This window comes from Bidens hawaiensis, unplaced genomic scaffold (assembly GCF_021521415.1).
Source record: "Bidens hawaiensis isolate Kalapana, Puna unplaced genomic scaffold, B.hawaiensis_p1.1 tig00037131_1, whole genome shotgun sequence".
Lineage (NCBI taxonomy): Eukaryota > Viridiplantae > Streptophyta > Magnoliopsida > Asterales > Asteraceae > Bidens > Bidens hawaiensis.
The window spans coordinates 8,267-34,630 of NW_027496465.1; the positions used below are offsets into that span (position 1 = coordinate 8,267).

Genomic DNA, 26,364 nt, shown 5'->3' on the forward strand with positions numbered 1-26,364 from the left:
AGTAATCCCAATGAGGGGAGATTCTACGCTTGCAGGAGCAGGAGCAGAGCCAACGACGCTGGCACCGGCGCCAGGAGTGCCGCCAGCAGCTTGTGCGCCAGCTACGGCTTCTATGAAAAAATCAACAATAAGAATTGGTTCATGACTTGATCTAAAAGAAAGTCAGAAAAAAAAAGAGCGCAATACGTACCTTGGCGCAACTCCGTTCGCGAGGCAAACATCGCCATGAAGTCCATTCTACCCTTTTTCGAGGGTAAAACAGGGGACTTCGAAGCGACCACAGGCGCAGCCTCGACATCTTGTGGCGCTGTCGCCGGCTCTACAAACATTTGAGAGAGCAAACATTCATTAGGATCGCGCTCATAGAATCATGAAGGATAAGCAAAGTATACCTGTCGAAGGCGCAACACCGCTTCCCTTTTCCGCCGCGCGAAGGGAGGAGGTAGCGCCACCATACCTCAGGTGGACAGGAGGTCTGCCCACTTTTTGAGGCAGGGAGGACAAGGAAAACTTGGTGGTAAACACCTGGGTTTTCTCAGGTCCCTTCGCCTGAGTAGGGGGATCCTGAACAACAGGGGCATCATTTTTCTTTTGTTTCTTACTGGCCCCTGCGCCAGTTTTCCCCTTAGCTTTACGCTTTAGTTGGGGCGCCTCCTCCTCCTCCTCCTCTTCCGCGAGCTCCAGCTCGTAGTTTTCGAGCGCATCTACAATACACGCAACAGAAGTGTTAGCAAAATTTGGTATTATAAAGGAAAATGCATAAGTACAAAGGCTTACCAGGCGCATCGCTGTCGAAGACAAATCCCAGATCAACAGGGATGAACATGTCATCAAAGCGATCGGGGAAACCAACCTCCCCAGCGCCGAGCGCGACGGAGCCACCCTCCATATGCTCATCATATGCGGCGTGGATATACTCCTTGGTGACTGCACAAAACAAGTCAAATGATATCAGCAAAAAGAATTATATTCGCGCAGAAGTAAAGCAATGAGATTAACTTACACAAGCCGTCCACTTGGATAACGGGCCCAGTCGCGCTGTCCGCCCACCTCCTGCTCATACCAACCCCCACTAGCGCCTCCTCACAAATGTTCTTGGCGGGGGATGGTTCAGCGGTCAACTTTTTAACCCAGGCGCCAGTTGGGTTCTTGAGGACACCCACATCCGCAGGCGCAGAAGAAATCGCGCGCATGGTCATGCGGATGGGGATCACACCAGCCCTTATATAGAAAAACCTCTCAGACCAGTCATGAAGGCTCTTGAATGAAACATTGGAGCACTTCACCTTCTGACTGCGAGGAATAAATGAGAACCAAGAATCTTGGATCTTGGGCTTGTAAAAAAACTGAAAGCGCCGAGGTGTGGGCTCCTCGCGCTGGGATTTGCACATGAACTCAAAGTGAGTCATGCGCACAAGTCCAAACGGATGGACTTGGGATATATGAATCCCATAAAACTTAAGCAGCGCACCCACAAACCTTGTCATCGGGAGACGAAGGTTGCAGTGGGTGAAAAAGTGGCTATAAAGGGATATATAGCCGGTGGGCGGGTCCGCCGCCGTTTGCCCGGCCACAGGCAACATGCAGCCAAACAGAGGGGGAAAACCCTGAGAGGCGATGAGGCTGTCAAGATCGGCCTGCCTCAATTTGCAGGGGATTTCATTCCACCTCTTCACGGCCTTGGTCCTCCCTACCTCCTCCGATGAGCCCTCAGCAGCCTTCTTCCCCTTGCCGGTCTTCTTCAATGTAGACATTACTAACGATTTTCTACGGCAATGGATGGGGGATATTGTGTTGTCTGAGCTATCAGACATACAACTGTGACAACGAGCAAAGGATGATCTGAAGAACAGAGACCTGGAAGCAGAAGACAAGTAATCGGAATAGAAAGAAAGAAAGAAAAGAGATCAGAAGAATAAACAAGAAGATGAAGGATAAAAAAACTCTAAGGGCTGGCTTTTATAGGCCCAGGAGAGAGAAATATTGGTGCTGATCGGACTTCACGCGCCCCCACTCGCAGGTGTAAGCCAACGCGAGCGCGACACGTGTCCCTGACACTGTGTGAGGGGACACGAAAAGAAACTTTACAGCTGCTGCCAGAGTTCACGCGCCACCACTCGCAGAAACGGAACAACGCGAGCGCGACACGTGTCCCTGACAGCATGTGAGGGGACACGAAAGGCAACTGTAGCACCTCGAGCACACGAAAGGTCTGACACGTCTACATCACTGACCCACGTCAGCAACAACCAACCACGTACAGGGACGATTCGTTTTCAACTAAAAGGATAGAATTTCGCGCAACGATGAATAATAAGAAGAAAAAGACAACCCCTACTAAAAGAGCAAACTATTTAGTCTAACATCTGTCTTACCTCGCTCGCGCGAGACAAGACACACATTAGACTGGGGGGGCTTGAAGAGGTATGTACCCGCCTCAACACCGAGCAAGGCGGGTCAACCCACAAGATATGGACAAGAGGCTTGAAATCAAGACATTATGAAGGCACAAAGCCAAAACCTATGCGCATGGCGCATATCACACATGCTCAGGCATCATATGCCCAGGCACCACACATGCTCAGGCATCATATGCCCAGGCACACATATGCTCGCGCATCACATATGCTCACGCATATCACATATGCGCGTGGCGCATCAGCGCGCGGCGCATATCACATGCTCGTGCATATCACATCTGCGCATGAAACATCTGCGCGTGAGAATAAAGAGAAGACCTCGCGCATCCTCAGGATTGGCACATATCACACATGCACATAATCAACCTCGTCCTTATCCAAATCAGGATTAGGGCAACCTTGATTGTGCACGTCAGACAACCTTCCAGAAGGTATCTTTTTAAGGAATAAGAATATGCTGATGTTGACAGCTGCCAAATGAAAGGTGGACAACTCAGCATAACCCATGTGCTACCACGTGATTATAACCAATGAGAAAGCACCAGGTGTCCCAGAAGACACGTGGCGCAGAGCAATTGGAGGAGGCCAACAAGGCTGAGCCCAATCAGTGGAAACCCTAGCACTATAAATACAGCATCAACTCCACAAGGAGAGGGATGATATCACATTCAATCATATTCAATTACATTCAATCAGACAGTTACATCCAATAACACAATCACACAGAGTATTCAGCTATTAAGCAATACTCTCCAGATTTCCTTACTCTGATATTATTATCTTCTCCCACAAATACTTATTCTCACACCGGAGGGTTACCCCAAAGAGGACCCCTCTGTCCCTTTCTGAGGGGTAAGTTGACGGTGCTGTTCATTTTGTAGGTGGAAGAACCCAGATCCAAGAAAACCATCGGTGAAATAGTATAATCACACCCGAGGAAAGTAGATCGTCTACCAGTGAGTCGATCCACGTTTCTTCACAACCATTGATCATTTCAAAGCAGTAAAGTGAATACTCCGTTATGTCAAAGGTACTCTCTCGTTTGGTCTTACTTTGCAGAAGAGTTTTCGGCCATGGAAGAGGAAGAAGAGAAGGGGGCTGCGAATTGGTAGGGAAGGAAAGAGAGAGGATCGATGTGTTCGTGGCCTAAACAGAAATAGAATCATAACAAACGTGTAAATTTCTTTTGGTTCTTGAATATCTATCAATTTGAACTATAAAATTTCTAGTCAACTTTGGTGGTCATTTTAAACGTATGTAATAAGCTCATTTTGTTTTGTAATGGTTTACTTGAGTGATGCCGTATGGTCCTTTTTATGTCGTATGCCCATTTTTCGGGCCAGGTTAGTCACCTTAACATTTATATAGCATTTTCTGAATTTATCATTTATATATAAACTTAAGAAATATATAAATAAGTGGGTTGAAGAATTTTAGCAGTTATTAACTATCTAATAAAATTCAGTAAAAAGTGTAAACCAAATCAAATAAAAAATATGTATATAAACTTTTAGTAATTAATTAAAGCAAATCCAGTTAAAAAAAATATAAGAAATATGTTGCAACTCTCTTAACCAAATACAATAAAAGAATTTTGAAAAATAAAAAGCAACTATTTAAATCAAATCCAACATATGAGATTATGAGCGAGTAACCACCAAACCAAAGAAAATGATCGCGTTGCGTTAAATTGTAGTGTCATTAAGCTGTGGCGTCACTCAACTTTCGGGTGACTTTGTATGTCATATTTCCTACAGTAATAACAATTTGGTATAATTTACTTTTTTAACGGTCTAGTTTTAGTTTAAAAACGAATAAAAACTGTTAATAATAGTTTGATTCACATTTAACCAAAATTGAATTATAACATCTAATCAACACTCAAAGCTCAAAAAATAATCATTACTTGCTAAAGTGTTTTAACTTCATAATTTGCAGGGCATTACACGAAAAGGAATCCAAAGCACAAGGCATGACAAGGATGCGATTTTTCATGATCTTCCTAATTTTAAGCTTCGTATATTATGCATTTCCAGGCTATCTTTTCGAGATCTTGACCTTCTTCTCATGGGTTTGTTGGGTCTGGCCCCACAGCATAACCGCCCAACAAATTGGGTCGGGTTACCACGGTCTTGGTGTCGGGGCCTTCACCCTTGATTGGGCCGGCATTTCAGCTTACCATGGAAGCCCATTAGTCGCACCATGGTCCTCCATAGTCAACGTTGGTGTCGGGTTCATAATGTTCATCTACATCATTGTGCCCCTTTGTTATTGGAAATATGACACATTTGATGCCCGCAGATTTCCAATATTCTCCAACAAGTTGTTTACCCGAACTGGGCAAGAGTATGACACCACTCGAGTTTTGACCCCGCAGTTTGACTTGAATGTGGCCGCTTACGAGAGTTACAGTAAACTATATCTGAGCCCGTTGTTTGCGCTTTCAATTGGTTCAGGGTTCGCAAGGTTCACTGCAACACTCACGCATGTCGCTCTATTTAATGGCGGGTAATTGATTATCCTAATCATATCTTGTTTTAACGAGTTCTCTTATTTTTTTTACATAGGGGTATTATTTAACTTTTGTTTTTTTCTAATCACATGTGACATCTATTATAAAAAAAATTAGAGACACAAATTTGTTTGTTTCCTTTTTCTTACCATGTTTCGATATAAATTTTGTTGAATACCAAGTGGTATTTAAGACCTATATCGAACCGTGGACAACAAAATTAAGAACCGTGGACAACAAAATTAATTTAACTGAACACAAAGAATTTCAAAATTTAAAATTATCCATTTCTATAAGACACAATTACGTTCTTGGTCTCTGATGTCTATCTAAAGTAACAAGATTGGGTACTAAGGTTAAAAATTCACATTTATATGTCCTAAGGTTTTAATTTTGTAACAATGTTACATACTAACTTTAACTTCCGTTAAATGTTAACATAAAGTGCAAAAAAGCTCAGGGCATTATTGTCATTACACATTCTCACTAAAATCTTTGGCATATTTGTGTTTTGGAATTTCACGATCTGATTAGTATGACAACTAGTGATTTACCGGTGCGTTGCACGGCAAATTCGGTCAGTAAAACTCATGCATTACGAGTCAACGTGAATTCAGTTTATATTAACTGCATTCGTTATGGTACCATAACTAAACCTAAAAAATAAATTTATCAAATTAATATATTTAAAACAAAAAAAACCAAAAAAAGGAAATCAGCGGCGCTCATATAACATTAAAAATACCATATTTTATGACAATATTTATTCAGTCGGTAAAAGCGGGAGTTGTGTTGCGACGTCGAGTTGATGCATATTCGGTGGTATTGATTACGTTCGTAAAGGTAACTTAAGAAAACCCAAAATATTGATTTGTTGAATTGACATATAAAAGGATTAACATACGAAAAAAATAAAATATTTAAAAATGTTGTTTATTCGGTCGATACAAATTATACGTTGGTGAAACCCGAGCGTTGAAGCCTACGCATGGTAAACCTGTGCGTTATGACGGTAAGTTGACGCAAATTATGTTAACTTTTGACATAATTTAAAGTTGGTACATAACATTGTTACAAATTTGAAACCTTAAAACCCATACTTGTAACTTTAAAATCTTAGTACCCAATCTTATTAGTTTTATGTCTTTCTAAAATGAAATTCAAATAAAAAATGAATTATACCATATTTTAATATAGGGAATATCTCATAGGATAATAACCAACTTTCAAAAGTGTTTCAATTATGTCACTCATTTATTTTTTTTCTCAAATCGGGTCACTAAATCTTCAAATCGAGTCTCACCGATTTTTTTGTGCGTTAAGAAATAAATGGAGGATAAGATGTGGAGGTCAGAATTTGCAATATATGTAGTTATATTTTTAAAAATTTTAAAAACATTAATTATATTAAAATTCAAAAATAAAAAATAAAATCCACACACCACTCAACGTCAACATAAAAAGAAAAGATAAAAAGATTTCCTATGTGAAACAAAAAGAAAAACGCTAAAAAAACATGTTAAAACCTTTAGTTTAATAAAATATGAAAGTTGAGTGACCTAATTAGAACATTTTTTAAAGTTGAGTGACCTAATTGAAACACTTTTAAAACTTAGTTACTATTACATGAAATTGCACTAATATAATACCCCAAGTAATCGCCTTATCAAAACTACCCATTTTAAAAATAATTTCAAATCACAAATGCTATTTGTTAAAAGTTGAATAAATTAGTAGTTTTTGTTAATTTAAATCTGTGATTATGTTAGGGATATATGGAAGCAGAGTAAATCAGCAATTCAAAATGCAAAACTCGACATTCATGCAAAACTAATGAAGAGTTACAAACAGGTACCACAATGGTGGTATCTGGTTTTACTGTTTGGAAGCATCGCGTTATCACTACTCATGTGTTTCGTCTACAAAGAAGATGTGCAACTTCCATGGTGGGGCTTTCTGTTCGCGTTTGCCCTTGCATTCATTGTCACTCTCCCGATTGGTGTCATTCAAGCTACTACTAACCAGGTTTTATTTTATATTATTGATCAACTATATGTAGGGGTACAATAAGAATAATTACAAACGGAATTTAATCAAATCATATATTCTAATTATAGCAATGAATAATAAAAACAACATCAATAACTCAATATATTATGTGATACAGCAACCTGGATATGACATCATAGCACAATTCATATTTGGGTATATTTTGCCGGGAAAACCCATTGCTAACTTGCTTTTCAAGATCTATGGGCGAATCAGTACAGTTCATGCTCTTTCTTTCTTGGCTGATCTTAAGCTTGGGCACTACATGAAGATCCCGCCTCGATGCATGTTCACAGCACAGGTTTGATTTGTTTTGTTGCTACGACCTAACATCGCCAACAAATTTATGGGTGCAAATTTTTGACATGAAACAAACTTAACATGAAATTATCAAGTTTAAGTTTAGTTTAAAAGGGTTCGAGTTGAACCTTAGTTAAACGGGTCATGTGTGGCTCGTTTCTAGGGGTGTTCAAGAAATCCGAAATCCGAAAAAATTCTGAACCGAAACCGAAACCCAAATAAACCGATCCGAATAACTAATTCGGATTCGGATTTGGAATTTTAAAAAAATCGGATTGTTCGGATTATTCGGATATCCGTTTAATCCGATTAAAAAACATGTTTTAGTGATATTTTCCGGTTTGGTATATTTATTAGACTATTATTTGAAGTTTAAACTTTAAATTTGTGTTAAAAGTAATTCGTATTTTCCGGCTTGTATGTTGATTGTGATTCTAAACTATTAAGTGTTAGGAACAAAAGAATCGGAGATTTTTTTAGGTTTATTTCGGATAATTTCGGATTATTCGGATATTATCCTAATCCGATCCAAATTGAATTCGGATAGATTCGGATCGGAAAGGAATATTCCTAATTCGGATCAGATCGGATCGGATTTCGGATAGGGTCCAAAAATTTTCAAATCCGAATAATCTGTTATCTGATCCGATGAACACCCCTAGGCTCGACCTAGCATCTTCACAGGTTTAACCCATTTAGTTGTATGCTTATTTTTTTCTAATGTATAATATGTTATGGGGGCCGCGTACGGGATACCCGGCGTTACTAAGTTGGCCGTTCAAAAAAAAAACTGATTAGGTACTTTCTACCCAAATCTAGAAGATATAAGACAAATTAAACATATCTTATAGATTAAAAACATTTTTTATATACATTTCAATATTTTTTTTGTAAATATGCCATTTTAGGACAACTATTTGTAAGCAATAAAAATTAGGGTTTGAATCAAATACAAACTACATTAACTAATTGTGAGAATCAAGTAGAACAATTATATATACAAATAGAGTAATTACGTAATTACATCTTAGAGTAATTACGTAATTACTCTACTTATATATAATTACTCTACTTGATTCTCACAATTAGCACGTTCATTTAATTTGTACGTTAACTTCCCCCATAAAAATTAAGCTTAAATTGATCATTTTTGTGTCAACATGCAAAAACTCACCCCCATGTTGTGATTCATGTGTCTAAACCTTTTTCACGTTCAAGTTCGTGTCAAAATTCCCGTTTTCGGGTAATTTATATCCAAATTTAGAATATAAAGAGTAATCACTAATCAACACCAGTTTTTAAAGTCAAAAATCTAAATATGATTATATTATATTATATATAGTTATACACATTTCTATATTTTGGTGTAAATTTGTAATTGTAGAATACTAATATGCAAAAGAAAAAGAAAAGAAATTTGGGGTTGAGCGGGTTGTGTTCGTGTCAACCCGCAAAAACTAATTTCAGGTCGGGTTCATGTGTCTGAACTGTTTACCATGTTCAAGTTCATGTCAAATTTTCTTGCCTGTGTCTACTTCAACTTGTCAACATGTAAACACGACCCATTTAACAACCCTAACTATAATTGACAGTTGGTAGGAACCCTCGTTGCCGGGACAGTAAACCTCGCGGTATCATGGTGGATGTTGGAAAATATCGAAGACCTATGCAACATTGACGGACTTCATGATGATGGCCCATGGACATGTCCCAAATTCAAGGTCACATTCGATGCGTCTGTCATATGGGGACTCATCGGGCCCGAAAGATTATTCGGTCCCAATGGTTTATATAGAAACCTCGTATGGTTATTCCTGATCGGAGCACTTTTGCCCATACCAGTATGGATAATGAGCAAAATCTACCCCGAAAAGAAATGGATTCCGTTGATTAACATACCCGTTATATCATACGGGTTTGCAGGAATGCCACCTGCAACGCCAACAAACATTGCCAGCTGGCTAGTAACCGGAATGATATTTAACTATTTTGTATTTAAATATCGTAAACAATGGTGGCAGAAGTACAATTATGTCTTGTCGGCTGCGCTTGATGCGGGGACCGCATTCATGGGGGTGTTATTGTTTTTTGCTTTGCAAAATGAGGGTGTTGATTTGAAGTGGTGGGGTGCACAAAAGGATCATTGTCCTTTGGCAACTTGCCCGACTGCCCCCGGGATTAATGTGACCGGGTGCCCGGTTTTTTAGGGGTGGCTATAGGGAATGAAATAAGGGGGACAAACATGTTTGTAGAAAGCAAGTTTGGGCTAATTGGTTGATGTAAATTGGTTGTGTAGACTTTGATTTGTTTGTGTTTTGTATTTGTGTTACTATTTTGGAGTTTTGGGCAAGGTTTTACCTTTAGTATGTATTGCATTACGAGCAATTTTGTGACAACTTTTTGTTGTGTAATAATAGTCAAAAGTAATTTTGGTAAACAATGGTCGATCATGATCTTAGATGAGTGAGTTCATAAAATGATGCTTTAAACCTTAATTATAATCCACATGTTATGAGAATCATGTATGAAATATGTTTGGATGAAAGTTTTAATGAATTTGTGCTAATGCACAAGAGTCAAAATGGAATTTGCATCTAATCTTACTTTTAAAATGCCAAATCTATGAAACTATGGTTAAATAGGTTAATTGGTATTTTAGAAAGTGTAATAATATGGTTAAGCTATTTTGAAACTAAATAATCGACATGACAATGAAAAATAGAAACTTGTAGAGAACAAGATACGTATAATCTATAACAATTGTAACATGCTGGGACATTTCAAATTAGCATGCTTCTTACTTAGTGATATAGAAGAAAATGAGAATGAAAAAACAGATAACAAGAACACTTTTCCCTTAAAAACTAAAAAAAAATCTTTATGAGTGTTCGGGTGGACTGGCACATGCACAATATGGGTTAAAAGGGCGTACTCGGAAAACCAATTCGAGTAGAAAGGGAACTTCTAGAACACCGCACCTTTGGTTCGACAAAGTAATACGGTGAAACAAATCGGCTAAAAGTACCCGAAATGTTTTCGAATAACAATATTGCTTTGTTTTGAAATGTGAAATTGGGTAGCTTAGAAACTCTTACCCAATTGAATCCAAGGTAAAAAATGATGTGTAACCATTTTGATCCAATGGAAAAGGTTGGCTATATATCTTTTGTTATTATAACGGAACGAACAATGAATCTAGTGTCTTATCGATCCACAAGTTGAACCGGCTATATCGAATTTAAAAATTGGATGACGGGGCTCTTCTACCACATTTCTAGAACGTATTGTGTAAACATCACCTTTTCAAGTCAAACCGCGGTAGGAACCAACCATTTTAACCAACAACCGCCATCACCAACCATGGTTTCCTTGTTGGTTTGACCCTCACCATAGTTGGTCCACTTGAGGAAGTATCAACACCAACGGAACTTAGAGTGTCTATCATTTAAGCGTTTGAGACTTCTGATTTGTCTTTTGAGAGCTATAAATGTAAGGAGATAAAACCGATACATCCAATACCTATTTATGATAGCATATCGTTTAAAAGACTGAAACTGTTACAAAGTGATATTTTTTTTCCAACGATAATAACCAAATAAAATAACCGATTTAACCATATTGGTTCTTAACATGTGGTTTATATCGGGTACAAAACGGGTTTCCAATAACAGGTTTTTCGGTCGGGTCGGGTCGGTTTTAGAATTGATTTGCGTACGTACATGGTTAGCATTTTATCAGTTGGCCCAATCAATCAGCCCATTAGCACTCGGAGCCCCTTATTACATCATACCGCCGATTACTCCGCCAGGGTTCCGTCACCGTCACCGTCACCGTCACCGCCGCACAAGTAACTAAGGTCACGTATGCCTCTTATTAACAGTTTACATTCATCAATCTTCAATCCAACAACTTCACACACTGCAGTTTAATTAATGAAATGACTTATATCCACTTATTTGCTGTAAATAATTAATCAGTACTACTTTCACCTCACACCATTTAGACTTCTGTAAGTTATAAATTGATTTTATATCTATCTGCAATTTGAATATTAACAAATGTTGGGTTTGTGGAGGCTTGGGCCCAGTTTAGAAGACATGTTTACTGGGTTTAATAATGAAATTTCGTTTATTTAATGAACATGAACACGTGTTTTGTTCATTTATCTGTGTTCGTTTACATGTTAATAGTAAATACTTAAATATTATATGGACAAATAGATGGTTTTATATTTGTTCGTTTGTGTTCGTTTACGTTTGTTCATAAATCATAATATATTTGTTTATGTTCGTGAACTGTTCTCTAGATTATAAGCGCACGTTCATAAACGAATACGAACATGTACATATTTTAAACGAGCGAACATGAATACAAATATTTGTACGATTGAGTGTTCGTCTTCATTCGGTTCGTTTACAGGCCTACATGGGAGGTCTTTGGGTCGGCTCTATATATCTTATTATTATGACCCGTTTAAGTTTTATTGTTTCTTAAGCTAGAAACTCTAGTGTATTTCTATATATTCATAACTTGTACTTGTAACTTCTCGTCACGAGAGTATACCGAACCACATAAATCCTTGTTTCCCGTGTTCGTTTAATTCCTGCATTTTGATTCTGCGTGTGTTTCACATATCCGAGATCCTAACAACAAACTAATTACAAAAAAGTAATTACTGAAATAGATGTAAAATTACAGATATGATTTAGTGATTATTCTGCCTTTGAATCTTAACATCATTTATTTTTGCCACAATTGTCATTTCAGATCAATCTGCAATGCTTAAGAGATTCTGTGTTGACACATTTGAGGGTTAGGGCTTCTAGAACACAGCTTATGTTAACGCAAAACATTTCTGTAACTCGCACCCTTCACCGGCTACTTTGCACATCAACCGGGCCCAATCATGATCAGGTAATGGCTCGGGTGATTGGACTCGTGAAGAAGTTTGACAAGATTGATGCCACTAAGGTACCTATGCTAATGACATTTTACCTGTTAATGCTGTATGATTGTGTTTCAACTTTCAAGTTTGCTGTTTTCGTACTCCATATTTTCAAAGAGTTATAGTTGGAGGAATTTTTTTTGGCAAAATGTGAGGTTTGGCATGTTCGTAAGATATATTTTGGTCTGTTTTTTTTTTGTTTTGAGTAGAGGTGTAACGAGCCGAGCAGAGCCCGGGCCTGTCTAGGCTTAAGCTTTGGCTTGTTTAACTTATGTGAGCTCGAGCTCGGCTTGCTAGTAGTTATTAAAGCTCAAGCTGGGCTCGTTTATTATTTCTTAGTTAATTTACATATGTTTACAGTTATTTTATATATATACTATTTAGTTGTATTTTCATAATTTTATATATATATAAATAATAATTTATTAATATATATCTATATAATACATTAAATTAAAATCATGTAATATTAGTCTTGTGGGCCAGCTCGAGCTGGACAAGTGAAGCTCCCGCTTGGGCTTCGTTAATAAAAAACATGGTTATTTTTAGACTTGAGCCCGTTTAAACTCGGCTTGATTCAAGCTTTTAGCAAGCTGGTCTCGAGTAGCTTGCGAGTGGCTTCGCTCATTTCAGAATTTTTATTTTAGGTAATTTGCAGCATGGTCAAACTTACTGAAAAGTCAACTCCCATGACAGTATTTTTGGGCTTTACCAAATGTTTTTAAAGTTTACTACTTTTTACGAGTCAAAACAAAGATTATTACCCAAAACAGAAATCAGACCAAAGTTGGCCAACTTTGGTCTGATTTTTGTTTTTGGTCATCTTCTTTGTTTAAGAAATTATCGTGTGTACATGATAATTTCTTAAATTACCTATATTAAACTTTTATATAACCTTAAACAGGTTACTGAATCAGCCGACTTTCAGAAAGATTTGAGCCTTGATAGTTTGGACCGGGTGGAGCTCGTGATGGCGTTTGAGCAAGAATTCTCCATTGAAATCCCAGATGAGCAGGCAGATAAACTCAAATGCTGTGCTGACGTGGCAAAGTATGTCCAGTCAGCCCCTAAATCTGAACATTTTTGATGAATTGTTTTCTTGACTTAAAATCACATTTCAATTCATATTCCTTCTGGTTATACGGTTTAAAACGTTGCGAGATGATGTTTCTATGTACAAAGATCGTATCTTTTTATCGAATACATATAACGTGTTTCATTATATGCTCAACTTTATAATATGTACATACAAAAAAAACATTAAAAAAAGAAGCATATGAAAATGATCAAGCCCCATAACTCATTGTTATGACTGTAGCGCCTTCTCGAATGAGCATACGAAAACATGGCCATTACATTAAGATGATGTACAATGTTTAGAGTGTTTCTTCTTTATTCATGCATGGTTGTGAATATTTAGGTTTCAAATGAAACTCATGAGCGGTATGCACGAAATCCATTATCTGTTGACAACAGTGTTATTTTTTCGTGTCGGCCCGTGAAAGCTTGGTAGCAAGGCGAGTCTTTTGGTAAATTGATTATTCTCGTGCAGCATTTGTTTTCCATAGCGGGAATTGCATGTAGATGAGAAGGAAGATCGATTAGGAAGTCACCATATTCATCGGTTGTGCCTGTTATCCAATCGGATTTACTTGTTTTCTTCTTGGTGACACACGAAACTGTTGGGTTTCTATGGAAATTTTAAACTTAGTTAACCATTTAACTAGTCATTAATTAAGGCGGAAGCGTGATAATCACAAACTTAAACATATGTATCCATATATATATATATATATATATATATATATATATATATATATATATACAAGTTTATATGATATGTTAATCTATGAATAACCCTTTATTCTTGTTTCAAGATTACCATTAATCTTAAGATTAGAAACCCGAGACAAAAGATCAAATAATACGGGAAAAAAAACTAAACTATCAAAGATTGTAAAACTTACATTCTTAAACCTTTAAGAGATGTAGTTGATGGTTGAAGAAGATGATGATGTTGATGCTAGACTTTCAAAGGGAAGATCCTCAAACGGAAGATACCCTGAGCCTCCAACACACACCGAGCTATGTTAGGGAGCTTGAACACGAGAAAAAAACGAGACCCGAACCTCTTCTTTTCTTGTCTTCGGCCGAACCAAAAGCAAGAGAGAAAAGGTATTGTATATCTCTCTTCTTACTTGAAAGTATGTTGATGCTATTTAAAATGAGATCATATCTCAATCAAATCCTTGGTTAGGTCTTGATCAAGTAAGTCTTACTCAACCTACATCAACTCTTTACCAACTTTGACCAAGTGTATGGAGTGTATGTGACTCATGTTTTAAATGATATATATATTTTATACCTTATAAAATATATAAACACCCCTTCTTTTATAAACCATTTTATAAAAGAACACATGTTTAAATAATCATTCCAATAATAATTATTTGAATAAATAAATTAACCAATTAATTTATTTAACACTTTCAAGTAATTATTCAGAAACCCGATTTCTGAATGTGTCGTGTTCTGTATTTGTTTTATAGATCATATCTCAACAAATACATAATTGGTGTGTGTCTAACTCGTTATTGGGTATGACCCGACTTGGATCAAACACGACTAGCCACATTAACCTAATTATGTGTCTCGGGCATACGGTATTCCAACAGAAACCGCGATTGATGCTCCTGATATTCCAATATAGCTGATTTGTTAGTGTATAAAAGAGTTCGGTTTTGATAATGACTCATTACTAGAGGTGGTAAAATAGGTGGCTTTGGCCAAACTGTACTAGGTTAGGACTTAGGAGTGTGCAATGGTCGGTTTGGGTTAGCTTCGGGCTCATATTAAACCGAGTTCGTGAAAACCGCTATGTTTCAGTTTTACCATTTGGGCTTAAAACTTTTAGACTAAAAATACAATAGCTCCGAATGATGGATTTGGACCTAGAACTTTTTGCTAATTAATGACTAATTGATTATTGTACATTTAGGCTAAAATATTTGGGTTACACTATTTAATATATTCTTATAAATTATTTGAATTTATTCAAAAACCAATTATTTTTTTCGAATTGGTTGACGGGTGTTGCTGAAAATGGTCGTTTCAACATCCACATAATAAGTTTGCTTGTTAATGTATCAAACTTAGTAAATGAATCTAATAAAGATACTAAAAAAACATATTACACCCGTTCATAAGTAAATGGATCAAAACTGCAAACTCTACTAGTTAAACAACATACCCGGGATGGGAAGGGATTGAAGATCATTTTTATCCATACAAACATCACATAGAACCGAGCCGCTAACCACAACCGTTGAGAGCTTCTCATCACCATATCCCGCCACCCTACTCAACTCATCACTGCTAGAGGGCTTAACCAACGGGTTTTCAACCACATATCTAGCGAGCGTTTTATGAGCCCCGAGAAAACCAAAGAAGATGAAGAACAGGAGTCTCATGTTATTAGTGTTTTCTTGAAAACTGATTGTCATGTTTTGCGTTTGTGGATATTAGGAAAGAACTTAGGAGCAACGCAATGGGTAAGACAATGAAAAGCTACCTGACTGCCTTGAAGGATTTATTTATATATATATGCCTTTAATCCTATGCTTGTGCATGGGGTTAATTAAAGTTATGTTTATAGAGTTATATATTATAAATAAATTATACTTTTTGTCAACATTCTTGTGGTTGTGTACCTACTTTAAGCTTTGACCGGTGCCTTGCACCTTATTTGGATAGGTAATACCCCTCAAGACAAATACCATCTAACTACAAATGACTCAGATAAAGAAATACTAAATAAGTGCAATACATCGTTTATTTATTTATTTATTTTATCAATGGTTTGTATTTTTAAAATGTTTAAAAAATTTTTTAATCATTTACATGTCACATGACTTAAATTTATTTGTGTGTTATATGTATGAAAGAAATTTGTTTTTATTTTTGTTTATTTCAAAAGATACGAATGAGCATTGTACGTATTCCTATTAATCTCTTATAATTTGAAATTCTTTAAAACTGAAAAAATAAATTTTGTATTACATTTCTCGTAATATTTAGAGTTACGTGTAGATTTTTCCCATGTGTGTGTATTGTCTAGATGGGTGGTACTACGCGGTAGACAATTTATTACAAGAAGGTAAATTACAAGATTATATCAATCATTTTTTCACTTTTTTTAAAAAAAATACAAGAAAATGGTTGAAATGCAGTGTTTATTCATCACTTTTTACAGTGTTAACTAATATATAAAGTTATAAACAAAATTCATTTATTTGTAAAACTTACAAATGTGTAGGTTATCTGTATCATGTGTATGTATATTTCATACACATGCTTGCACAAACGTTTAAAGGTGAAAAAAGCATATAAATAAATTAGTTTAATGGTGTTTTTTTTCTTTTTAATACAAAATAGACCTTTGTGTGTTAAAAGTAAAAGTTTCTTAAAAAAGAACAGTTGGTAAAAAAAAGGAAGTAAAATGATTCAAATTTGTTCTTTCTTTACTTGCAATAAATTGTCTTCTTTAATGAACATCTCTATGTACTCACATACATACACAATTTTATATATACTCATATTGAGAGAGAGAGAGAGAGAGAGAGAGAGAGAGAGAGAAATAAGGAGTGAGAGTTGGGTTGTCATTTTTTAATGAGAATCAAAAAGCTTGTGATTCTTTGATGTTCCTTTATTTTTACTCATAAGTATAAATTAAAAAAGAAATATCCTTGTATTATGTTATATGTTATTTAATTGGTTTACAAATGAAGAATATAAAGATGAGACTGTGACAATGTTAATTGTAATATTATTATTCACTTATTTGTTGATTTAATCTCAACTTAACTTTTGTATGTTTCTTAAAAGTAAACCGTTGACTTAACTGTTAAACCACCTCATTCCAACTGAAGTGGACCATAAGCCACCCTAGTTCTAAACAATGTGGGCACATGTTGGTCACATGAATGTGGGAAGGGTATTTTAGCCTTTTTTTTTTCTTTGTTAACTTCTTAACATGAGTGGTAGGTAAATGTAGAAATTTTGTAAGCATACATGGAGAGGGAGATAACCACAAAAGAAAGAGAGGCTGTTAGTTTGGTAGCTAACCAACACACACTCATGGTCAAGCCTACTCTAACCATCTTTTTATCTTGCTTATCAATTTTAACCCATGTGTCCCAAAATCTTTCTATGTCTCTAATCAATTTTAATCCATGTGTCACTTATGTTCATGGTCTGGTTTCGCTTGTCAATTATGGACCAAAACACTAACTACGGTTTCAAGAAATGACAATAAACCGGTCTGGTTGGGTTAGCAAGACAGCCCTTTGATGGTTTGACAACTCGGTCTTAACAGTTTGAATTGTTTTTGTACTAAAACTTTTTAATAAAGAATGGGTCATGAATAATAATAATAATAATAATAATAATAATAATAATAATAATAATAATAATAATAAAGGTTAAATATGAATTCCTTTTACAAAGTCATCAGTTTCATTGGTTTATGAACACTTCTACATTTCACATCCGGATGAATACAATGGCACTATTTTTACAAACGATGACTCACACGTCTCGAGAAGATTAACCGGAGTATCAAGCTTTGTGTTGATTACAAAGAAGACCCAAATGTCAACTAAGAATTAAGGCATTTGTAGTTGAAGTATAGGTTGCTTTGTTTATTTAGAAAACTTGATGATGAGAGACACCAGTATACGCTAACATAGAATATAAAACATATACATAACCACACATTCTAAATATTTATAAAATAATAATTAAAGTTAAATGGCATATTCATTTTACACGGTTCAGTTTCAAGGGTTTATGAACACTCTACATTTCACTATGGGGTGAAAACCATAATGCAACTTTTAACAAACAATGACTTGTGCCTCGAGATATGCTAGATTACGAAGAAGACACAAATGTTAACTAAGGATTAATATCCTTAGTGTTTAAGTACAGGTTGCTTGGTTTATTTTGTAAACTTGTGAGTGTAGGCACAGGAGAGAAACCAGCATACTTTCCATCTCGTTTTAACATGCATATTTTCGCCAATTGCTTAAGAAGATCGTGATTTTGAACAAATGGTTGAGCTGCATAATCCTCAAACGCCATCCACTATGCATAAAATAACCAAACGTTTAATAAAATAAAGACGGTTTCATTGATCATGAGTTCTTAGCTATATATAAAACTAACCTGGGCTGCCTCTATCTCTCTTTCTTGCATCTGGATGTTGAAGGATAAAGGTTGCAACATGCACATGAGGAATAAATCTGACTTTTCGAAAAATGACTTATGGCTTTGTCTGCAAAACACGAGCAGTGTATTTATTCGTGTCAAAAAATAGATAAACCCTAACGCGATACACTTAAAATTGTGTAAAACATACACAGATCTGTTTAAGCCTTTTATATAAAAAAAACGTCAAATGGGCAACCGAGATGGGTTTCGGGTTGGTGGGTTGAATTGTTCAATCTGAACACGACCCGCATTTTCATTCGTGAAAAAAACATCAATCTTGACTCGCACATGCTTGAAATTGTCTGACCAACATGATCTGTTTAACAGATTCATCAAAACGTGTCAAACGGGTTAGTGGCTGATAAATGATAATCAAGTTGCAAACATGTTGATTGGGTTGATGGGTAATGGGTTATTGAAATGAGTTAAACGGGTTAGCGAGTCAACCTGATTAATTAAACAGGCTGGTCAATTTCTTTAGTTAAATGGATTAAATAGATCAACCCGCACACGGCCTGTATAATTATACAGGTCAACCACATGACCCGTTAAAATAGGTTAGACATGACAAACCAAAACCTAGTTGTAAATGTGTTAAAGAGATTGGCGGGTCAACCAGAAAAAAACCCATTTATTAAACGGGTTAGAAATGGCAATGGCAACCCAAAATCTAATACTTTCGTGTCGGTGTCATGTTTTGGTACAAATGTAATGATTTCCAAATTAGTTGCAATCATTTCCTTACCTGAACGCTAATACTTCCATGAACTTGGTGTCGATCTGAACCATAAAAAACATCCAGTTAATCATCACATAACCCAAATTCATCATTCATAAGTAACGGGTCAAATATGACACCCATACATCCAATCAACAAAAATAGCTTAAAAGTAACTGCAACTTACCCCAGTCTCTTCTTTCACCTCTCTAACTGCTGCATCGCAAATATCTTCACCCTGTAAAAACATTCCTTTCATAATATCAAAATATTTTTGTGTATGTGATGAGTAAATTACCAAAATAGACATACCTCATCAACTACTCCCGTAGGAAACTTCCATATGCCCGTCCCTTGGAACCTTCCACTCTTCTCTTGCACTACCAAAACCTTATAAAACCACAAAGAAGTTAGCAAATATAGAATATATACAAAAATAATTATACGTTCAAGTTCACATGCTGACAGAGTCACAGAGCGGGACTGAGGGAGCACAAAATATATACTAAAAAAAAACTCTCTATTAAGAGAAAAATTGATGAATTACTCAATAAGAACAACTATTGCATCAACCCTTTTTATAGGGGAAATTTAGGTTTGGCACAAGTGATTAGAGCTGTTCAAAAAGCTCGCGACTCGCTTAAAAAATCCATGATTCACTCGTTTTGCAAACAAAATAAATTCAAGTAAAATCACAAAAATTGGGGAAACTGTTAAAAGTCAATATCAGGGATCCGGATGTGTAAATTTGGGTTGGAAAGTTGGGCAAACCATCTATGAACGTTTGTCACAATGTCCAGCCCGTTACACTGTTTTTGTCCATATTTTATAAGCCCCGCAACTCCAGACTGATAAAATCTTATGTCAGTTTAAAGTGGGTCACGTTCTATTGCTTCTTATGCAATATGCAGTTCAATATGAGTCTGCTATACATCATAAAAAAATATAAAATTATTAAATATATAAATATTGGTCAAGTACCTCTCCGTTTTCGTTCATCACAAAAGCACCAATACCGACCCGGTGACTTGCATTTGCGGGTAAAGTATTTATTGTTTCGGGAATCCAATGCACAAGCATCAAGTGTTTTGGTTCCGCGTGGTGATAATAAAAGCCTTCCTGCAATCAAAGAAAATTTGAGATAAATTATAAATGTATTAAAAAAATCGCATCTGTAGATGTAATAAAAAAAGACTTACTTGGACCGTAGGCTCGATGAGATTCACAAGCTCGATTGGCAATTTGATCCAAATACCCCTTTTACCCTAGACACATATTAACCTTATGTTCAAGATATGTTATTTCAACAGAAAAAATGGTAATAAAAAGAATTATCTAGGTTGATGCATAATTAACCAAACTTGAACACATATCCTTGATCAATATAGGACTTTACTAGCTATAACTCCGGTCATGAAAGAACTTAGTCATGAGAAAATAATTATGGTTTAGTGCCAAAGTTAACAAGATTCACAAATAGGGGCTGGCAATTTCTGACAAGACCCGTTAACACGACAGGAAGCTAAGCAGGTTTGGGTTAGACTTAAACATGCCCGTGTCATAAACATGTTGACACGTCTATGACATGATTAAACCGCCTAACCCATTTATGATACAATAAAAATTAAAAACCATCTAACTATACACATTTTTTTAATGATAGAACACATTAATTTTTTATAAATTATATAGTTATATCCTAAAAAACCTAAATGTCATATTTAATGGTGTTAAACAGCTCGTGTCGTGTAACATGTTTATTAAACATGATCATATCCGTGTTCAGCTAAACGATACATTTAGTTAAATGGGCCGTGTTACAAGTCTACTCATTTCATATATTTCATACAATAACCAACTCAATTAATCAACATTGCTAAAAAATCATCAAAACAAAAGAAAGCAAGAATGACCAGCCTGTTGTTTCCAATGCAGCATTGAAGCTTTGAGCAAAGAACCAAACACAAGCGGGTCAACGGGCTCCTCGGTTGACATTTCCACAATGACACCTCCTCGGTTGGATTTTAAGAAGTGAAGTGGGTTTGTGAAATTGAGCTTCACCGGAGTACAAATTTGGTCTGAGACGGAGTTTGGTGGTGATGAAACATAGAATTGATGATGATGGTATTTGTATTGGTCTGTGGAGAAATCGGATGATCATTGTATTTGTGAGACTGTCTCAGTATTATAATTGGGGGTTTTACTTTACAAACAATATGATTTAACGGACTCATTGGTTACGGTTAACGTGTTCCTGTTAACAGAAACTGTATTGAACCTTTTATGGTTATGCTTTTTTTTTCCTAAATTGTATACTTCTATTTCCATTTTTTTACCACTCTGTTTTTATTTTTTACACATCATAACTTAGGGCCGAGCTCGGTTCAGTTATTAGGCGAAACCCAAACCCAAACCGAAGTAATCGGTTATTTGAATATAAAAACCGTTTAGTTTTCGGTTTTCGGTTTTCTAGTTTTTCGGTTTTTTCGATTCCGGTTCAGTTATTTTCGGGTTTTTTTTGTGAACTGTGTAGACATTGCAAAAAAAATGCATATTTTAAACTTGTATGAGAACGTATTAAATTACCACATATATATTGAATTAAAAAATACAAAAACAGACACGTGTTACGTGAAACTATACGAATATAAAGTTGTTAAATAGAGTTTAAAATTTAACAAAATTCTTAATTAAAAATAAAAAGCATTATAAGTTTAGCCTCAATTTGCATTCATCATCTCATTTATCTTCAAAGTTTAATAAATTACGCATTAAACTGAAATCGACACATAACCAATGGTTAACCGACATTCTTGGTTATGGTTTAACCCTTGTAACCGAACCGATTTAAATAGGCGAGCAATGGAGTTGGAGAACCAGCGGTAGCTAGAGAATTCACCGCTAAGAGGAAACCAAGATTTAAGGTGTGACGGTTGGACATTGATTCATAAGAAGAATAAGTTCATGATGCTGAAGTCCAGTAGTTCACCAAAAATTCATATGCAAATAAAAGAAAAAAAAAGGCCCATAGGAAAAAATGTATTTTTAATTTTTAAACATTTTTAGAAGCCAACAACAAGATAACCACTTTCTATAGCTGTAGAAATTTAGATTTCATATGATTGTGAAGAAACACGAAATTCCCTCTTAAGTCTAATTGCTTAGTCCAAGGGTGATGATTAAGTATTTCCCACGATGGGTTGGATTTCCTTCTTGGCGCAGATGAATGTCACTTACAAAACAGAACACCGTGAGCTTGTTACGAGGAATATGGGGGGGATTCTCTCGTAACCATCCTCCGGCGTGAGTATCAGTATATGGCTAGCGATAAGTATATAGAGTGAGAGTATTCAATTTAGGATCATTTACCATTTGAAGATACCTTGGTATTTATAGCCATTGGATGAGAGAGAGTGTGTGTGGTCAACTGCCTTGTCAGATTCCCCACCAATTATATTCCCTGCACGTGTGTTCTAGGGAGTTGGTGGGCATCGTGGTCATTTGACGTTGACATGTCGTACTAGGTAGTACTATCGTCTATGTGTTGTTTATCCCTTATTAGTTGAGCGTCATTCACGATGAATATCCTTCCTTTTTGTCTCATGCTTGTGGAGATCTTTGGCGCTACCATTCCCGAGGTGTTAGTGAATGTTTATCATATAAGGTCATATGTATTTTCATCGTTTTGGCGCCATGGTATCCGCATGGCGCTTGGCCCTTCCAACCGGCGGGATAGTATATAACTTGTTTAGAGGTGGGTTTAATACCTATCTCTACAGATTGTATAAAAGAATCCGATACACGTATGATGAAACAAAAAACCACATGACATTTAAGAGTAAGACATGTCATAAAACATTTAATTTAACACTTCATGCGTCGTTCAAAAAAATTTAACACTTCATGTAATAGCCGGAAATAAACAAATCAATCATTTTATGAAAACAAGTAAAGAATCATATGATTTCATAATACTATCAAAAGTAATTTGATGGGAAAAAAACATGGTTAAAATAAAATAAAATTTAAAACAAAAAAATCGTGTATATGGTTCGGGTAAACTTATACATGGTTCCAGATTACCATATTCGTAGTAATTTTTCTTTTTGTCAATTCGGTACCCATATCGGTTACCCGTCTCATTTCTTGTACCGTTGTTTCAAGTATTCTCATCGGGTTTGAGGGTCTTTATTTATTTATTTATTTATTTATTTTTTCCATGCTTAAGGATTTGCTAGGTTTCCTAATGGTTCCACTCAAATCACATGAATAACAAAATACAAAAGACTTTTTGGTGTTAGTTTATATATTGAGCAAATTTGTATGATTTACATGATTAGCCACCTTAAAATTCTGTACTTATTTTCTCAATAATTAGACGTTACATAAGTGTGTCGATACAAAATTACAAACAAGAGTACAATATTTAATGTAAGCATTTATTGATATGTACAGAAACTAACATACATTTTCTTGGCCATAACATGCACTGATGCACATTATTGAACAAACTGACCGATCTACAACGATAACCTTACGGCGTACAATATGAAGCTATGCGTCGATTACAAAGAAGATGGAGATATTAACTAAGGATTAACATCTTTGGTGTTAAAAGTAAAGGTTGCTTCTTTGATTAAGGAAACGTACGAAAGTAGTAACGGGAAAGAAACCAGTATACTTCCCGTTTCTTATTGCTGTGCATATCTTCACCATATACATAAGAAGATCATGCTCTTGAGGAAATTGTATGTCACACCCTCAAAATCCACTAACAGAGTTTTACCGTCAGAGGGTGTGAACTGGCAGGATCGGAATCATCAGTTATAATCAAACCATAAAAACGTTTAAATGCAAATAAGTGCGGAAGCGTAAAAAACCTTAATTCAAAAGCTGCGTCACGCAGGACGACTTAAAACCAAAGATAACTGTTAAAAATAAGTTTGCAGAATAAAAGTGTTTTCATTTAATGCATGCTCCTAAACCGCGCGCCCGCCTCGGCTACCTGAGAATAACATACTAAAAGTGTCAACACAAGGTTGGTGAGTTCACAAGTTATATAAGATAAATCGTTTAGCGTTTTGCGTAACCTCGTTACGGCGTTTCAGTGTTGCGTAACCACGTTACGGCGTTTAAGTGTTGCGTAACCACGTTACGGCTGTGACATCTGACCCGATCCGACCCGACCCAGGTACCCGTTTCTCCGATCCGATCTCTTTCTTTTATGATTTAATATTTATTTATACTTATACTTTATTTTTAATAATAATATTTTCCTTCCCGCCTCTTCCTCTCTTTTCCTTTCCTCCGTCCCGTCCCTCTTCTTCTCTCCGCCTTCTTTCTCTCTTGTCGCCGTCCCGCCCTTAAGCCTTGAACCCCTTCTCTTATTTTTGTGTCCTTTGTTTCTTCCCGCCTAAGGTTGTCTGCGCAGCTCCACGCGCCAGACTCCTTACAAGGAAGCCTGCGCGAAGACCAGTTGTTCCTGCGATACGCGAGGCGAACTGTTCTCGCAGCGCGCTAAGAATTGTAGTTCTTCTCGCAGCGCGCTAAGAATTGTAGTTCTTCTCGCAGCGCGCTAAGAACGGTAGTTCTTCCCGCGACGCGCTAAGAATTGTAGTTCTTCTCGCAGCGCGCTAAGAACGGTAGTTCTTCCCGCGACGCGCTAAGAATTGTAGTTCTTCTCGCAGCGCGCTAAGAACGGAAGTTCTTCCCGCGGCGCGCTAAGGATAATAGTTCTTCCCGCGGCGCGCTAAGGTTTGTTCTGTCAGCCTTCGCCCTCGCGCGTGCGCTCGAGCCTTCTCGCGCTAAACCCTTTGAGTTTCCTTCTGTTTAATCTAGCCGTTTGCTTTTGTGTTGTCTATTCTTCTGTGCTGTTGACCTGACCTATCTTATGTCTGAAAAGTTACTTTCGGCGCAGCATGCGCGCCAACCCCATTGGTTGACAGAAAAAGTGACTGACATTATCTTTTGAGATCTGCTTTTTCCATGCTTGACCAGTACCTTTATCTGACCCGCCCATGCCTGTTTACTGTTACCTGTCAGCTTTTCCTTGTCCCCTGCAGCTGCCATATCTTTTGATATCTTTTGCTTTTGGAATCTTTTGCTTTTTGGAGATCTTTTCCCCTTTTCTAGGGATTGTGTTCCCTAGGGTTTCCCTATAAATAATAAACTTATATTTCCTAACACTACACACACAAACACTTAATTTAACCTCCTCCTTGCTCTCTCTGCTGCCTCCCTCTCTGCCTCCGTCTTCCTCCCTGTTCTGCCCTGCTTTTCCGGTAATATATATTGTATATAATAATTTACTTATTAATTATGCTAACTTATAATCAAGACTTAAAGCAAATCGTTAAAACAATAATCTTTAATTATAGGTTAACTTGTGCTTGTTTAAAGTTGGTTCTTGCTTTATCTTTCACCGCATCGTTTATCAAGTGAGTAATCTCGTACCTAATCCCTTTTTATTTTAATGTTTTGGGATGTTCATGTGTTCATACAAACTTAGAGTCTTAAACTTGTTTATGAACTTTAGTCGCGCAGTATCCCATGTGTTGAGGACGTAGACTTGGCTGTTTATTTGTATGTGTGGATCATTAACCGTCTTGTCGGTCTATTCCGCAGTTCTCATGGTACCATTAGATGAACACGGGAGAACAATCGTTTATGATTTTCTCTTTTGTTTACACTTGCACAGTCTTTCTTGTTTGTGAGCTCAATTGTGAGCACTGGCAGTCTATGAATCTTAGAGTTGGTCCCGATCAGATTACACCCTTGTTGAAAACCAGACATACACATGTTGCGCGCAGATTTATTGTTATCTATGTATGGTATTAAAACTTGATTTCTCACCAACACGCAAGTGTTTGACGTTTTATTTTAACAAATGTTCAGGTTTGCTGTAGCTACATTGGGAGCTTGTGGACACGTAGGACGTTTTTTTTTACTTTTGGACCTAGATTAAAATGTATCAAGACAAGTTATTGTTGTTCGAATATTTTGCCTTATAATATATTAATTTATGTTGATTTATGTCATCTTCTGTCTACTTTGTGTGTGCGCGAATGAATGTATTTATTAAATATTGACACCCAATAGTGTCACGAGTAATGAAACAATATGTGGCGCCCCGATGTATAATCCGCCTTTG

General features: G+C 36.4%; 3 protein-coding genes and 2 pseudogenes across 3 annotated transcripts; 2 read left to right on the forward strand and 3 right to left on the reverse strand.

Moving 5' to 3' along the window:
• Positions 1-4,339: 4,339 nt before the first annotated feature.
• On the forward strand, positions 4,340-9,599 carry LOC143588976 (oligopeptide transporter 3-like). Its single transcript, XM_077069847.1, has 4 exons — positions 4,340-4,928; positions 6,702-6,957; positions 7,100-7,282; positions 8,874-9,599. The coding sequence occupies exons 1-4, from the start codon at positions 4,393-4,395 to the stop codon at positions 9,486-9,488; spliced, it is 1,590 nt and encodes a 529-aa protein (XP_076925962.1). The 5' UTR covers positions 4,340-4,392; the 3' UTR covers positions 9,489-9,599.
• Positions 9,600-11,061: 1,462 nt separating this feature from the next.
• On the forward strand, positions 11,062-13,665 carry LOC143588980 (acyl carrier protein 3, mitochondrial-like). The gene is made up of 3 exons (XM_077069852.1): positions 11,062-11,137; positions 12,049-12,252; positions 13,131-13,665. Exons 2-3 carry the CDS (start codon positions 12,118-12,120, stop codon positions 13,311-13,313), a joined length of 318 nt encoding a protein of 105 aa, XP_076925967.1. The 5' UTR covers positions 11,062-11,137; positions 12,049-12,117; the 3' UTR covers positions 13,314-13,665.
• Positions 13,661-15,729, reverse strand: LOC143588983 (uncharacterized). The gene is made up of 3 exons (XM_077069855.1): positions 15,461-15,729; positions 14,889-14,936; positions 13,661-13,916 (listed from the first exon to the last, which is right to left on the reverse strand). Exons 1-3 carry the CDS (start codon positions 15,727-15,729, stop codon positions 13,661-13,663), a joined length of 573 nt encoding a protein of 190 aa, XP_076925970.1.
• Positions 15,730-18,063: 2,334 nt separating this feature from the next.
• On the reverse strand, positions 18,064-21,377 carry LOC143588977 (nudix hydrolase 2-like; annotated as a pseudogene).
• Positions 21,378-23,803: 2,426 nt separating this feature from the next.
• Positions 23,804-26,364, reverse strand: part of LOC143588989 (nudix hydrolase 2-like) — a 29,117-nt pseudogene continuing 26,556 nt past the window's right edge.

What these genes read in the sequence shown, in the direction of transcription:
- LOC143588980 (XM_077069852.1), top strand. Translation starts at nt 12,118, where the DNA reads ATGTTAACGCAAAACATTTCTGTAACTCGCACCCTTCACCGGCTACTT. An exon ending in ACAAGATTGATGCCACTAAG is followed by an intron (nt 12,253 to 13,130) that starts GTACCTATGCTA and finishes AACCTTAAACAG; the next exon opens with GTTACTGAATCAGCCGACTT.
- LOC143588983 (XM_077069855.1), bottom strand. Translation starts at nt 15,729, where the DNA reads ATGACAATCAGTTTTCAAGAAAACACTAATAACATGAGACTCCTGTTC. An exon ending in CCGGGTATGTTGTTTAACTA is followed by an intron (nt 14,937 to 15,460) that starts GTAGAGTTTGCA and finishes CTAACAAATCAG; the next exon opens with CTATATTGGAATATCAGGAG. An exon ending in GCGGTTTCTGTTGGAATACC is followed by an intron (nt 13,917 to 14,888) that starts GTATGCCCGAGA and finishes AAATTTCCATAG; the next exon opens with AAACCCAACAGTTTCGTGTG.
- LOC143588976 (XM_077069847.1), top strand. Translation starts at nt 4,393, where the DNA reads ATGACAAGGATGCGATTTTTCATGATCTTCCTAATTTTAAGCTTCGTA. An exon ending in GTCGCTCTATTTAATGGCGG is followed by an intron (nt 4,929 to 6,701) that starts GTAATTGATTAT and finishes TGATTATGTTAG; the next exon opens with GGATATATGGAAGCAGAGTA. An exon ending in TTCAAGCTACTACTAACCAG is followed by an intron (nt 6,958 to 7,099) that starts GTTTTATTTTAT and finishes TATGTGATACAG; the next exon opens with CAACCTGGATATGACATCAT.